Source organism: Halictus rubicundus, chromosome 7, assembly GCF_050948215.1.
Source record: "Halictus rubicundus isolate RS-2024b chromosome 7, iyHalRubi1_principal, whole genome shotgun sequence".
Taxonomy (NCBI): domain Eukaryota; kingdom Metazoa; phylum Arthropoda; class Insecta; order Hymenoptera; family Halictidae; genus Halictus; species Halictus rubicundus.
Window position 1 is genome coordinate 8685294 of NC_135155.1, and position 16536 is coordinate 8701829.

A 16536-nucleotide genomic window follows, 5' to 3' on the forward strand; every position below is an offset into this window, starting at 1 on the left:
TCAACACCTTGCACATCACATTTCTAAAAAATTAGCGCCACGGTTGAAACTGACATACGTGAAACTTTAGTGTTTACGATCGCTTATAAAAGAGCATAATCACCGGGTAGACGGTAGTACAGCAGCAACAACAGTACTAAGCGCTGTCGTCGAAGCAATGCGCATAAATCTCTCGGCGAATGTAATCAACTCAAGGTTTAGATTCACGGCTTAGGGACAATAAAGTCGGCACGCACGTACAGCGTGACTAATAGGAAGTTGTTGAAAGTAAATGACGGCCATTTTAGAGGGAATATGTGAAACGGAAAAACGTAAGCACCATTTCGCGGAGAAATACGTGTAGAGCGTAACTCTTGGTGATGGATGCTATCATCGTGGCTGCGTCCAGAATTGGTACAATAAGCTGGACAATTTTCCAGAAGCTATGAGCTACACCGCCGAGTATTTCTGCCTGGAAGTATCATTTTTTCGCGATTCATATCCACGCTTCAAAGAGAGCTTGCACTGCTCAAATAGGGAGGGCGAACGACCGACTCAAATTACATGCATAAATCTGCGAACCGTAACCACGTGAAAAATGCCGAAGTATAGTGTGGATGTAATATTCCGCGAATTAAATGATCTTACTGGTAACTCTTTGGATTCGTACCGATCAATTTTTCTAGAAATATTTTCGAACGTGAAGTATTTAAAATTAGACTACTAATATTTAAATAGCGATGATATTTACATTTGAACTTATAATTTGACCAATAAGTGTTTTAAAATAAAATTTCATGACACTCATACCACCATCACCGTCCTACATTGATCAATGGGAACACAAACGTTCCTACCCAGAAGCATTTTATAAATTCAGATCACCAAAACACAACTATCATTCAAACAGTCAACACCGGACCCGCGGACGAATCACTTGTGCTTGTTAAACTAAAATTGTAGTCCTCGTGTTCAACATTACTTCTAAAGTTACCAACAAGCGTATGGTTACCGCAAGCACAGGACGAACCACATCAAACATCCCTATCACAAACTACGCTCTAACAGATTCGACTATCAACCAAAATTAGTGATCAAACGCTTGATCAAAAGCCTGGGTTAAAAACGGTCTCGTGCTTTCAATAGATGCAAGAGAACCTAATCAAGGAGTCTCATCACACTTTTGAACCTAGGGAAGCCACTTTTGATCAAGTTATCAGACAGCAATTTGCCAGCCGAAAAAGCGCATTTCATTATAACGAGCTTCACGGTATTGATTTATCAACGAGCGTTTCGCTATCGCAAGCACGGATCACATGAAACATCTCGACCGTGAGCTACGCCATAACCGAATCAACTATCAACCCAGGCTAACCATCAAAAGATTTCGAGCACGTGGAGCGAAATGGTCTCCAGCGTTCAGTGGATGAAAAGTTATCGATGGAAGAAGAACAACGAGTTTTATGTCCATTGGAAGAGAGTCGGGGAGCACCGGGCCGCATTTTAGAGCCATCGAGTCATCAAACTGCAATTTGCCAGCAGAAAAAGTGTACGAGACCCGCGGTATAAACCCTCGCGAGGCGAACGCTTTCGACGATTTTATGGCCGCCATGACTAAATTTGTTCGGATTCTCACGCATTAACTTTTTTTTACATATTTTCCTTGTTGATCTTCCCGTTGAATCTGACAAAAGTAGCTAATTATTTGAACCGATTGCTAGACAATTTGAATTTAGATGAAACCTTTCTAAATCTAGATTAAAATGGACTTAAATTCCCGATCGTGAACAACACGAGTGTAAGCATAACACGACTCAGGTATGTCTCCTGGAGGATACACGACGCTGGCAAGACCCGTGTTGTTGACATACATCGAAAATTCACATGACGAATTTACATTGGCCGCAGAGTTGCTAAACGTATATTCACAATTCACAAGCATCGATACTCCACAAAAAAAAAAAAAAAAAAAAAAATAACAAGAATTCACTGTAGCAAGATTTTCTTACAATTGACTGTTTCAATCTGAAATTAATCTATGTAAGTGACGCTCCAACAATTTAATCTCCCATTGTATTAGCCCGAGTTGGTCATTGAAAGCTTTCAAAAACCTGTATCGAAATGGTCTCGAGTATCCAAGGGATGAAAAGTTAGGATGAAAAGAGGACGGATTCCGGCCTTGCCAAGGCCAGGCCACCCTCAGCTGTAACTACTCTCTCATTGGCCCGTGTTTTTCGCTAATAACTCCTAAACTAAGCCACGGAGAACATCATTGCAAAAGAAAAAGTTACTCCAAATGACCTGAGGAATCGTCCTTTTCGAGGAAGTACAATTTCGGGACACACTGTGTACCCACCGAAACAGAATCAGGGAGTATCCAGACAACATTTTAGAGGCATCGAGTCATCAGACAGCAATTTGCCGATAGGAAAAGTGCACGGTTGGCGTGCCGATTCCAGAAGAAGTGGACGGCACCAGGCCCACCGATACCACGGCCGTGAATTTCACGGAAACGGGACTATAAATATTATGAACTCCGACGCACCGGGTTCCCGCTGCGCGGAATTTCGCCCGGGGTCTGATAAATTAATCGATATCGCAAACTAACCGGCTCGATATGACACCGATGTACACATGCCCGCGCATCCGTACACACACGCGTATATCCGCGGGGATCGATATCGGCGAACGGTGGCGAGCACGCGAAAGATCGGGATTAATGAAGACGCTGCGGCGAAATCCAAGGATGTAATTACTGACAGAACAAATCGGGGGTAATCTCGATTACGATCTACATCTGCTCCCGTACATAACATCTGGGATTGCTAATTAATCGAGCCCTCGGCTCTCTCTCTCTCTCCTTCCCTCTCTCTTTTCGTCCGCCACCCTGTTTGTCGGGCCTATATCGGGCCTATCTTTTACATTAATACCGTAATAAACCAACCGGCCGCCCATTCACGGTGCGCACCGTGGACAAAAAACCCGGGCAGCCTGGAATCTCGCAAAAACGATCGAAGACACGCGGAACACCGTGCTCGACGTGTAAACACCAGGAATGCAGTCCAATTTTTGCGCTATCCGCCGCACGGTTGGCAACTCGCCACGTACGTGCACGTCATTTCATATCGGTCCTTGTTGCCAGCTATCTTGCAAGGTGGTAATACCGCCTCGTTCTCTCTCTCTCTCTCTCTCTCTCTCTCTCTCTCTCTCTCGCTCTCTTGCTCTCCTGATAGCGGTCCCACTCTCGCCCGAGTTCCTCTTATTTTTTATTTTCCATCGCCCTGCCTTCTTTTCTATTACTCCCCCGGAACGGCCCGTTCCCATTCAGCCCGCGTCCCCCGGCGCACGAGATATCGAACGCCGAGGTGAAAAGGTTCCTCGATACCATGGCCATTTTTACCTATTCCGTTCGAGAGCCGAACCGATCTGGTAGAGCCTGATTTGCTCGTAATTATCGCGCCGATTCGATCCTGCCGCGACACACTGGTTTCGCCAAGCTTCTGTTGCGAACATATCATTTATTAACATGCGCTACGCAGAACGTACACTTTTCACTGATATTTATTATATGGCTACGGTCTGTTGTACGTAGTGCACGTAAATTGTATTTTTGGATTTATTTATTTAGTTTTTAGAAAGCTTGTCCGCCCCTAGTGGATAGGCTTCATGATTAATGGCAAATTGACCCTCGAACGAACTGAAGGCTCCATCAGAACCGCTTTAGTAATCTAGCTTACGTAAACGTGAAATGTGGAACGTGATTATGCACAGAGCATTAAAAGATACCAATACTACAGTAAAGTGTTGATCCAATGCGAACGGAGCTACGCGATATTACAATTAGTTCGCCTGTCCCTTTCAATGAGGGGTATACCTCGCGAGTAAAGTGTAAACATGTCGTCTACATCAAGACTTTACTGTATGTAAAATATGTGCAGAGTGAATGAATAGTTTTAATAAAAACCAACCGTTTCTCCTGAGAGAATACATATATCAAAGGTTCGGTTATCCTCCAATATCCCTCCAATCCTCTTAAGTGTCATTAATTGTCAAATTCATGTGACACCTAGTCGCAATATTATAATGTTTTATGAACGTCCACGGTAGCTTTATGGAAATTCGGGGAACGAAGATCCTCGTAATTTAACGAAGAACTGAATGGTACTTCTGTGGTGTTGTTATATTATTTTTGTTGCGAGGAATATCTTAATGGACGAAATAAATTTTTTCGGATCTCGAGAAAAATTCGACGAAAATGGGAATTTGCATAAAGATCATAAAGCTAGTCATAAAATTCCAGACGCGATACGCGGCAACGTCTAACCTCCTCTTGCTCGTTTTCTGTTACAGGCAATATCAGGACCAAAGCCGTGCTCGACGTCGAGTCGAAAAGAGGATACTGGCTGACTGTGTACGCGCAGGACCATGGTGTGGTGCCATTGAGCTCCAGTTTACAGGTTTGTAATAATACATGTATACGCTTTGACGCGCGTCCAGATCTATAGTGCCAGTTTATGTCTGTTTTTTGTATCTCGCGAGTATTTCCCAGTCGACGTCACGGTACTTTTCAGGGGTGAGCCGAGAAAACTCGATAAAACTGGTTTTTTCTCTTGAAACTGTAATGTTGATCCTCCGATCTTCCGAGATATTCGCAAATTACTTTAGTTCAACTTAGGTTAACAAAGGTTCATCGTATATAAACTGTATTGTGTTGGAACAAATTGTATTTAAAATTAACATTAAATATCTAAATAAAAACTGCAGGTAGGACCTCAAGGACCAGCTTCGAAAATAGTATACAGGTCGAATCTCGTAACATGACGACTTCAAATAACTCGTAAATTATTTGTTGTACGAACAAAGGTCCGAAACAAACGTTGCATAGTTTTCAAGGGAACATATGGAGCTGCAATCTGTTTTTTGTTACTTAGCTTTACTCTTCCCCGCCTGAAACTCTACTCGCTCGTTACACGAGTAATCGTAGTCGTAATTATATCGTGTTCGGTGTCATTTTAATTAGAGAAACGAGACCAATGATAAAAGTTTCCGCTTCACTGGTTCGAAGGTGGATCCCCCGAATGGTGGGGACAAAATCTTGACAGCTACGGTAGAGACCTTTGCGACAGTCACGGAGAGGACACCGCATGTATTTCTAGATGAAAATTTGCATTCGAAAATCGAACATTTCATGTACACCAACCGAATAGAGGGAGGGAAAATCGTATCGACCGAGGCGGACAGCAAATTCTGACGATGCAGTCTCGACCGTTTTTTTTTTTCGTAATTTTTTTGCGCGACCGCGGGCGTGGTTCGCGGGAACGGTCGCCGTGTAAATAATTCGCAGCCGAATTCTGTGCAGGTGTACGTGGAGGTTCTGGACGAGAACGACAACATCCCGTTGACAGAGCTGCCGGTCTACTATCCCTCGGTTCCGGAGAACTCGCCGGCAGGTGTGAACGTGCTGCGGATCCGGGCGTTCGATCGGGACGTCTCGCCCCAACAATTCACATTTTCCATCACCAGTGGCAATCCGGAGGGTTATTTTCTCATCAACTCCACCACCGGTAGGTTCTCCGCATGGTCACTAGACGGCCGCGCCCGGCCAAGGTAATATCCTCCGGTCGGGAATCGAAATGGATTGCCGCATCTTCGGCAGCTGGTAACGAGATCAATTTTCCGCGGGCGAGGATTTTAATGGGCCCGCTCGAAGATAAACGAGCCCGCCACCGTGGCTTCTTCAAATTTCAATCGGGGTCAGGCTATTCTGCGCTCGGATAATTTATACGAATCGAAGTTCGCCGGGATCGCGGATAATGAGACGACATCGAGGTCTCGTAGACACCTATATCGATCCGACGCTCGATCTTTATTGTGCTTTGCGGTTTCTATAGACTGCGGACGGGACTCCGGAGATAATGGGTTTACTGATCGGAACGAGAGTGTGCTCGGAATTGAATCGTTCGACATGCATCTTCGTGCACAAACTAGAAATTCCATCTTTCTAATTACTATAATTCTGTAGCTCTATTAACCCTCATACGCTCCTCAGAAATAGTTGCGACAAAAATCCTAGCATAATATTGTATTTCATCTATTTTGGTTTTACACTTTAAATCTACAAATTATTCTTCATTCACTTGGTCAAAAGTTTATTAACGCAGACGATTGTTAGATTTTATGCGTTCTTTAAAAATTCTTCATGAAGTTGTTACAACATTAACACTAGAACTACCGGACCAAGCAAAACGACTGGTTCCCAATTTTTTCTTTTACAATTACTGAAATGGTAAAAGTGTTTTCATTGGAAATTTTTTAATGAACCTCTGCATTGAAGCACATATTACAATAAAAGTTGTACGAAGTCTGAATGGACACAGTCTTGTCACTGTTACAAAGCAATACACGTCAGTCGGATTTATTGCTCGGTAGTTCTAGTGTTAAACGAATCATTTTCATTTGTGGAACGCGCTTGAAAATTCAAAGATATAAGTCTGAATAGGCGGTATTCTATCCAATTGAAACCAGCTAATGCCATTCGTTGGAACATTCACGTCCAAAGCGGATTAAAATACAACCTGAAAAGTAGACTCTCGCAAGGAAGATTCCATTCTACGATTGTTCTCGACGGTTTCCTGATAGGGTCGGCCATTATCTGTTAATCCCGGGTCTGTCATCTTTATTGATCAATCGTTCTGGACAGGATTCGCGTGTGTCGCTCCCGGTTTTTCGCGCTCGGCCAAAGTGACTCACCGCATGCAAGCGGAAGGAAAGGACCATTGTTTTCGCCTTGCGCGCGGTAACGTATGCAAATTCGCCTGATCGAGCTCTCCGATTCATTATTCATCGTTCCGCTCGACTCGCTCGCCGTCAGCACCGTGGAATTATGAAACGATGAAAAGTCCGAAACTCGTTATTCAGAGAAAAAACATTTGCGCCGCTGTTACACTCGGGGAGGATAAAAGCCGAGGGAAAAAAGGGGGGCAAAGAACGGGCCGGGCGAAAATAGGCACGCATACAAATGGCCGTTGAATCAATTCTAACGCGGGACAATTTGCGATACAAATTCGATTCGATCCTAGACGAATAATCTTAGGGGTGGGCGAGAGGCCCCGGGGCCGATTAAATCAGACTTTTAAATGAGCAGAGGGTGAAATTAGTCCTTTAATTTGAGCCTCGCGCCCGATACCCGGCCAAGTGTACCCTGATACCGTCTTCACTCAGACAAATCCTTCGCCCCATCGTTTCTCACCGCCGGGAGTAATCCGGCGGAAAGTTGCAAAAATATTCCCGTTAAAATGCCCCGACAAATAAACCTGGTCCTGTTCTACCGAGTTAGGTTCTCTCGGGCCATTTGGTTTGCAAAATGCGTCGATCCTTACAGTCCCCCGATTCTACGTAAAACCTAACACAACGGAGGAAGTGAAATTCTTACCGTATGATAGTTTAAAAATCCGCAGTCTAGTAATACACGTTTTTCTATTTCACCGGCGAGCAAACGAGATCAAATTGAACCGATCATTTCGCTTTAATTCAAGATGTTATCGTGACAGCGAAACCCGCGCTATAGAAAAAAAAACGTACCTAAATTTCCGGTCGGTCTCGAACCGATTTATAAAAATTTGTATTAGGACCTTGAATAAGTTCTCGCTGTTTCTTCAAAAATGGCAGTAGCAGTACCCCGTTCGTGGAATTTCGAATGGTAACACACATGCAAGGCAGTAGTGTATCTAACCTTAAATTTCAGTGTATGGTAGTTCACTTTAGTGTAAACAAAGTAATTTTTTCTTAGTTCTGAAAATGTCTACTTTTGTGCCAAATAAAGTGTATTTGCGGGGAATTTTATTGCACTACTTTATTCAAAAGAAATCTGTAGCTGAAGCACATAGAATTCTTGTTGAGACTTATGGTGACAATGCTTTGTCGGATACGACATGCAGAGACTGGTTTCGACGCTTCAAAAATAATGATTTTGAACTTGAGGATAAAGAACGTTTTGGCGCACCGAAAAAATTTGAAGACGAAAAGTTGGAGGAATTACTCGATCAAGACCGATGTCAGACGCTAGCAGAACTTGGAAAAACATTACGAGTAGATGAGTCAACTGTTTCATAACGTTTAAAAGTTTTAGGAATGATCCAGAAGCAAGGACATTGGGTAAAAGCTTTTATTTTGTAAAAGAAACAGCGAGAACTTATTCAAGGTCCTAATATTTGCATAGAAGTCCGCAGTCTATGCATATTATTACCACGAGCACCGTCCTTCCTGCGCCACGATCAGTTTCCAGACCGTGAAAGGTCCTAACGGTTTCATAAATCATCGACAGGTTTTGTGCACGTAGAATCCTATCTACCGGACCCTGCGGTATCTCATTCTACGGTGTATGAAACAACATGCATTGTTGGCTCCCGGAGCCGAGAACGCTATTCCGCCACCCTAGAATCTCGGAATATATCGAGTCTTACCGGGCGGTTAAGTGAATTCGGATCGGTTGATTCTAATTTCGCCGTTATCGGCACCGGTGGGATGAGCGGCATTGTGTTCGGAGACAACCCAAAGGTTGTCGATGTCTTGTCTAACGCGTCTGTCCTATTGAGCATCGACTTGTATGGCCCTGGGTCGTTGTCGATGGCGCGGAATTGTGGACGGGGGCTGCTCGTGTCAGGCAACACCTGACTTGCCCCATGGAATCCCATTCGCTGTCACTGCTGCGATACTGCCTCTTGCTTCGTTCGAAACTTTCGCCAAAAATACATTTCGTTTTTCAATGAATTCTCACGTTCCATTCAGCTTGAAATGAACAAACTTAAAAAGTTACGATTTCATTCCAAATATTACATTCCAAGTAAATACCTAATATGTAGTAGCGCTATTTCTCAGCGCCATTTTTACGGTTTCGTAACGGTCCCTCGGCTGTCGAATGCACTGGATTTCCAGCACAACAAATTCGAACAAACTCCCGGCGAAACCGTCACTACGAGCAAAGTCTGCGATCTCTATGAAAATTCATCAACCGTCGCGTCCCTATGCGGAGGCAGTTAATCAGGAACGAGGGCAACGGGAAACGTAATTACACGATCATAATTACACATCCGGTTTGGTTAACCGTAGAGCCGACACCGGCTTTTCTTCCGCGAGTTTCGCGGCCGTCCGTTTAATCCGCAGTCGTTGTCGCGAAGATCGATGGTAGTCGGCGCGGAAAATCGCTTACACCGGCAAAGGACGGCTTGTAATTAAAAAGTCGGGAGCGGTATCCTCGCGATTCGTATTCATCAGAGCCGCGAGGAAGCACCGGCAAACTTTTCTCGTTCGGACGTCTGAATTTTCGTTGGAACTATCTCCGGCGGTCTCTCGTCCGGGAGCATACGAAAAAATAATATCCTCGATCTTGTTGTCCCGTTAATTTCTACAAACTGGAGATCGGACACCGGAGACAATGGATCCGTTGACGGGAACGAGCGCGGTCGGAATTCACTCTCGTTGGACAGGGACCTCCGCATGAAATTTGTGTAGAGACATTTCATTTTTTTCTGGTAAGAAGTCCCTATAAATGGCTCATTTCCTATCAGTTTTTGGGAATTTGTTGCAAAGAGACCAGTGCGCTAATCCTTTCGGAGCTTTAAGGGTACTTCAAGGAGAACTCGAGGTCTCTGAACGCTCAGGTGGCGCTCGGTTTTCTCAAGTCTCTCGGCGACGGGATGATGTGGTGCGACTGAACATGGCAGGTGAATCCTCGAGCAATCTCGAACAAGTAACTAGAATTTTTTTCCAATTTATTTGATAATTGTAAGAACATGAACCCATAATGGTGTGAAGAAATTGCATAATTTAAAAATGGCAGTTTAAACAATTCAGTGCGGTTTTCGCAAAAAGTTGCGCTTCATTTGTTTAAATAACTGCTTCGACAACTGGTTAATTCTTCAGGCTCGGGTTCCACGACATATTATAAACTAAAAATTTGCAAAATTTGAAGTTTATCGGTTAAATAGTTTTAGAGCCATCCCTGGCGCCAAATTTGAAAACATGATTTTCAAGAAAAACACATTTTTCGTCGTAACTTTGTCATTTCAATGAATTTCAGCATATTTCTGAAAGTTATGTTTAAGGAATTTTCAAAAATACAGTTAATAGAAAATCGGTTTCTTGACCCGTTTACATGAGATAGCTCCGCGAACGTAATTGCAATTCTGCAGCAGCTTTCCGGAAAAATCGGAATTTTCAATGAGCCCACCGTTGTCTCTCATACTGGAACAGACGTATTTGCACGCGTGACAGGCTCGCAACGAGGAAGAGACAGATGTCCGATAGGAGTCGGAGTATCCCGCGAGCGGAAACGCGGAGGACCAGCGAAAAGAAAGAGAACGGTATCACTTGTAAATGTCAACGAGTTATCAGCCGGCGAAACAATACGCCCGGCTGGCGAAAGTATTTCTCGGCCGTTTGCTTTATCATCGATTCCCGGAGTGCATTCGCGCTGCGATAAATACGCGGAGCCGGGCTCTCCATTTTTATTTCGGCGTTCAAGCGACGGTCCCCGTCGACCACGTTTTTATTTTATCGAACGACGACTACACGGCTCCTCCGTTGACCAACTGCCTCGCAAATAAATCGCGGGCCGGGCTCCGCTGAATTCACTTTTTGCCGAACGCGCTCGCACACGCGTAAGATCCCGTGTCCGATTATTTATGATGCCTCGCATTATGCGGGACTCGAAACGGTTCTGAACATAACAGTTTCGCACTGTCGACTGCGGATTTTATGCATTCGTGACGACAACGAGCGGATCAAATGCGAAACACGTCAAATGGCCGGTTCTAGATTTTTTATTTTGCAATTATTGAAATTATAAAGATACTTTCGTAAGAAATGATTGAATATCTTCGGTAAAACACATATTGCAATTAGAACCGCACAGGGTCTAAAAAAAGTTCAATCTTGTCATTTTTAGTTACTTTTTTAAGGCAGATTTAGCGTTAAGGAAATTAAAAATCCTACTGCATTCTGACTTATTGAAATTAAGAAGGAAAATGTCGATTAGGCTCCTGTATCTTGCGATTAATTACAGCTTCACTACACTGCATTTTAGTTTACACACGCTTTCGGAAGAGTATAGAGAAAAGGGGAAGTAGAGAAAGTGGGGAGAAAGTGGGATGTGTTCAGCAATAAAGCTGGTTCACGATTTCTAATGAAAACGCTGCCTAAAGCTCGTGATATTTCGCGCAAAATTTGGCGGTTTAGCGCGGAACAGTCGGGTTCAGCATCGAGTTCTCGCGCCGACCATGTTCCGAGGCTCGGGGGCCCATTAAACGCACGGGTTCGCCTAACATTTTACGCAGTGCATCGGCCCGAGGTCACTCCCGACCATATTTACCCGAGATTATTACGCTTTGTCGGAGTGCGCGCGAGGATAACCGCGGATAAAGAGGGAACGGGGAGGTGGGGAGATTAAAGAGGGAAGAGGGAGCGAAGGAGCGGGCCGCATTCAGATTTCCCCTAATGATAGCATTACTGCGGAACAAGACGGCGAGAACCGAAACGAGCTACCAGATGCTGCGATCCTCTCGCGGAGGAGATGAATAGGTCGTTTACCCGGGATCCATCGGTCGTTTTGCGGGGCCGCGAAGCGGGCATACTTTTCTGCGGGTTCGCGTTACCCCGCGAACACGCCGAAATTGATCGCTCTGTCGATTTCGAAACCCCTCGGCCCGATCGAATCGATCGAATTTCGACGATGCCGGACACGGAAGGAGTTATCGGACCCAATGCATCAATGGTCGCCCGAAAGAACGCCACTCCGAGAATTGATCGAATATCGAACAGCACCCTCGATGCTGCGGATCGATAGTATTACCACTGCGAAAACCAACGATGGGTATAACACAGATTTTAGAAATGAAACAAAAGAATTCTCAGACGTTATTCCCTTAAGGGGGCCGGCATGGTTTGAAATCCATATACGTATGCAAGGGTCAAAATCTAGACAGACTGCCGCTTCAATATTGCAACGAGCAGTTTAGAAGCGGTCAATTGTGTTTCCTAAAAGTCCAATCTGCGTCTGTATAGAGCCCAAATTGCAAATTTCTACCTCATCGTGGAGTAATTTGTAATATTCGGCAAAAAATTCGAATTCTGCAGCAAGTATGACGTCACAAGATGGCTGCCGCTGAGAGATTCTCTTAATTTCGAGAGATTTAGTGTTCGTATCGAAAAAAAGGCTCCATACAGACGTAGCAAAGACATGTACAAACACGGTGGTATGCATTTTTAATTGATTACTTACTTATTTAAGACGTAAAATGTCTAGAAAAAAGGCACAGGATAACATAGCGTGACAGTAAAGGCCAAATGCCTGCCGGCCCCCTTAAATAGTCCTTACATCAGTTGATTGTAAACAATTACACCTATCCCCCCATTTACGCAGTTTTCAAAATAACGAATTTTCGAGAATGGAAACTGTTAAAGACAAAAATTTATGCTGCGCACATACAGGTTGTCCCCAAAAATGTATTTCCTCGAAAAGGGTGATTTCTAAGGTCATTTGAAATAACTGTTTGAAATATTTATCCGATTTCATACGCACATAATTTTTTTAACATCGAATCGTAAGCATTTAAACATATTTTTCGAAAACGGAAAATGATCCTCGAGTTGTACAAGTAGGACTTGTGTGTGTGTTTTTAACATTGAATTCGCCAGCGCCAATAGATTTTTTAAAAGATTTTATTAGGTAATAGTAAAGCGGTAGTTCGGGTGGGAGGAATGAAAAATCAATGAGCGCCCTCGATAAATCACTCAGCTGTCTGCTTCAGAAAATATTTTACGGAAGATTCGATATTGTAGGGTACAGAGATCAAATGTCTGATATCCTATAACCCGAGGCGATTCGAGTGAACCCAATATTCAAGCCAGACAAAGAACATCTTTATACTCCATTGACCCAGTAACATAGATATTCGGTAGATCGAAGTCAATTGCCTATTATCGCGAAGCACTGTCTCTTCGACAATTTCCTGTGTGTTCTTTATAGGATTTCATTACCCTCTATAACCACCGGGTCGTATTCTTTCCTTTTTCTGCCATTATTACAAATTCCTGAGCTTGTCTACTCTGTTCAAGGGAATTGCAATTAAAATTTTTCAGCGACGGTGGAACATGTAATCTGACAGCAGTCTTTATGGAAATTATCATTTTTCAAACCAGTTTTCCAGTAATCGGCATTAACTGATAAGTTATACTTTTCATTCGGAATTTTACATACTCGCAAATAAGATGAATATTTATAAACTCTTTGTTAACACCGGTCGTATATGTCGTATGTTCACCGAAACAGGTATAGAAAAGTAGACTGTGCACAAATATTTAAGGTTCGGAGGAGGAAATAAATTAGCATATGTATTCTTATATCAATCACTGTATCAATCAAAGTCAACGTACGCAGCGAAAAAGAAATGATATTTATGATTTCTGTAACCTGTCCAATCGACAGGTTCCATAAATCTAGCACCGGGATTTGCATTTCGATGTGTTCGACGCAGTCGGCCACATTACGAATGCATAAAATACGTAGCATATCGATAATTGAATTCAGCTAATGAAGTCGGCGCGTAACTTTTAACCCTCGGACTCCTGCGAGTTCTAGGCCTATGCCGGAGTCATTTCTGACCCACACATATATATTTTACTACTGCTATTACCCTAATATAAGTAAGACGATGCCTTCGCGACAAAAACTTATTCCGAAACAAATGTAATTAAGCGGTGACGGTGTTAATCATTTCAGTTGTTTAGCAATCATTTTCGTTTAATTCGTTAGACCGTTGTTGTGTCAGAAAACAATAATGTTCCACTCTGAACCGTCTACAGTGCTACCAAGGAAATAATGTGGGGGTACCAATTAATATTAAAAAAGAGATTTTGTCATTAAAATCAGTTAATATGTTGTACATCTCGTTTTTAACACTAGGTTTACGGAACCCGTCAAAATGACGAGTTTTAATATTTTATTTTAAAATGATTAAGATTGTAAGGATGCATAGATGAGAAATTATTTAGCATTTCTTCAGGTATATATTACTTTAAAAATATTGTTAAAAATGTGGGCATCACGTTCTTGTTATTTCTATGAAGTGATGCAAAATATTCACTTTTAGTGCTCCGTAAACCCAGTGTTAATATTCGTTGTGCTTTAAAAAGAAGTAGAGTTAATATAGGCACAGTAACTGGGTCCCTCGACCTTACATCGAAATTGTTTAAAATCGGAATTTTTCCGTGCGGCCACGTAATTCTGAGTTGCATCGTCCGCGGTGTTGTACGGCGTGTTTCCGCGGGTGCAATTTCCGCTCGCGTTTTTCTTCCGTGGCCGGCCACTTTGTTAGGCTATCCGACGTCAGCGGAAAATTGCATTCGGCGGCGGACCCCGCGCGGCGCGTAATAGAATTCTTATGGAATAATACGTTGATACCGTGTAATGGGGCGTAACGCGAACGGAAACGAGGCGGTGCGCGATGAGTTTCGCGTTTCCGCGGAAAAGCGGCGAAAAGAGACCCCCGGCCCGTAGAACTATAGACGCGAGAGATTGCATAAGTTATTGGCGGGCGAATCAGCGCCGCGCGATCTCCGCTCGCATTAACGTTGCGCATTCACGGCCCGCGTATTGTTCTTATTTAAAGAAACCCGGGGAATAATAACGGATAACGATGGCGTTTTGGGAACGGCATTGCGAGAGATTAGATCAGATAATCCCCTGTCTCGAGTAATAGGCTGTGTTGCACGGGGAAAGGCAGCGCCAGCAAACGCTCGACCGTCATATCGGTGAAATATTTCGCTGCAACGCGTGCAAGAATGTCGACGTCTCGTTCGATACACTCGAGAACGACGGGAACGATTTTACATGAATTCGTTGATATTTAATAGGCGTAATTGCAACGCGCCGTTTGATAGTCCGTTGCGGCAACTGTCTTATTACTGCGCTTTTTTCGGTTTAACGTAATAATGACGTAAGCTCTTGGTGGTCTCTTTGTGTTTCCCATAACATTTGCTGATCATTGACTTTATGGCTTTTGTAGTGCTGCGCCCATCAAATTGTTGTCAATCTTCGTACTGCAACAATGTGACTCTGCAAGCAAATTATCTTGTCTTTTTATATTTTAGAACTGATGTGAAGTTTCGTGTTCGTAATTATTAAATTATTTTATATTTTACGATGTTCTATAGTAGCTACGTTTAATACAGAATTTTTCAATATCGCACACTTAAAAGTTTACAATTTTGTATTTTATTAAATATCAAACAGTGTATTTATCCGAACAATAACCGGTAATTATGTAGAAGTAGGTCCCCCTCGCCGATTTTGATGGCCTCGAATTACGTTGTCAAGGTCATCATTCTGAACTACTTTTCCCTGTACGTGTTACCGCCACCCGATTTTAGTTTTCGAGATATTCGCAAGAAACAGGTTTACGTTGCCTCGGAGCGTGCAAGAATACGGAAAATTCAATACAGTGTTAGCAATAGTTTTCTGCGAATATCTTGAAAATCGGGTGGCAACATGTATAGGGGAAAGTTGTTCAGAATGATGACGTTGACGACATATTCCAAGGCCATCAAAATCGGTGAGGAGGACCAACTTCTATATATTTATAAAAGATCTATAAAATCTATAAAAGATTTGTTGTAATGACACAATATCTGCATATGCAATTTTCAACCAATTTATATTCTGAGTTGAACTCATTTCTTCCGTGCACCTATAAATTGATACGGCTTGAAATTTCTTCGACGCCGCTGCGATCGATATCCCTACAGATTCAAGGTAATAATTTTCCTTCTCAATTCCAATCTGCCAAGAGCCAGACTATCTACAATAAAAATTTTATTTTATGTATCGTCTAAAATAACTTATTGAACACTTCCTCTGTCGAAATTGAATTTTTTATTGCACACCTACGATACGATAAGTTCGGATTGCCAGCAGACATAACAATAACGAGTAGATTGAACAAACGTTCACTGGACTGCGGATTTTATGAAGTTATCAAAGAGGCGAGTAGGTGAAATCCGAAAAGTGTCTGAGAATATGGTTGTACGTATTATTTCGGATCCATTCAAGTGATCGATCCTCGAATGTCTAAAGTCTAAAGTTTTAGAAGGTTTAAAATCAACTTGACCCTCATATGCTTCTCAAACATAGTTGTGTATAAAAAAAGTAAATGGGTGAATTTTCACCCTGAGGTACGCATGAACTTAGTTTCTTATGCACGAACTACCTTTACCTAATAAACATTTAGATTCTAAATTGAACATCCCTCTAAAGTTAAATTCAAAATAAATTGCCATGTTTATGAAATATCTATTGCAAGCCGTAGTCCTAATTCCGAGAAAAATATTTCACTAAAAACTACCTTTCATATAAAGCAAATTGAATTCTCAGGACAGTTTATCGCCGTTCCTCAACCCTTTCGTCCCGAGCGGTACACATATGTACCAGCCTGATTCAAAATTACTGAAAGGCCAAGAAAGCAATGTGGGCATATGGCGACTGTACCACACCGGTGTTTTGAA

General features: G+C 42.8%; 1 protein-coding gene across 8 annotated transcripts in view; it reads left to right on the plus strand.

Moving 5' to 3' along the window:
* Kug (FAT atypical cadherin kugelei) overlaps nucleotides 1–16536 on the plus strand; it is a 751012-nt gene that overhangs the window by 651830 nt on the left and 82646 nt on the right. For 6 of the 8 annotated variants that reach the window (XM_076790508.1, XM_076790510.1, XM_076790512.1 and 3 more), the window contains exons 4-5: nucleotides 4330–4436; nucleotides 5324–5543. In XM_076790508.1, coding sequence (XP_076646623.1) covers nucleotides 4330–4436; nucleotides 5324–5543 — 327 coding nt within the window. The remainder of the gene's footprint in view (nucleotides 1–4329; nucleotides 4437–5323; nucleotides 5544–16536) is intronic. The other 2 variants (XM_076790509.1, XM_076790516.1) reach the window with 1 other exon arrangement.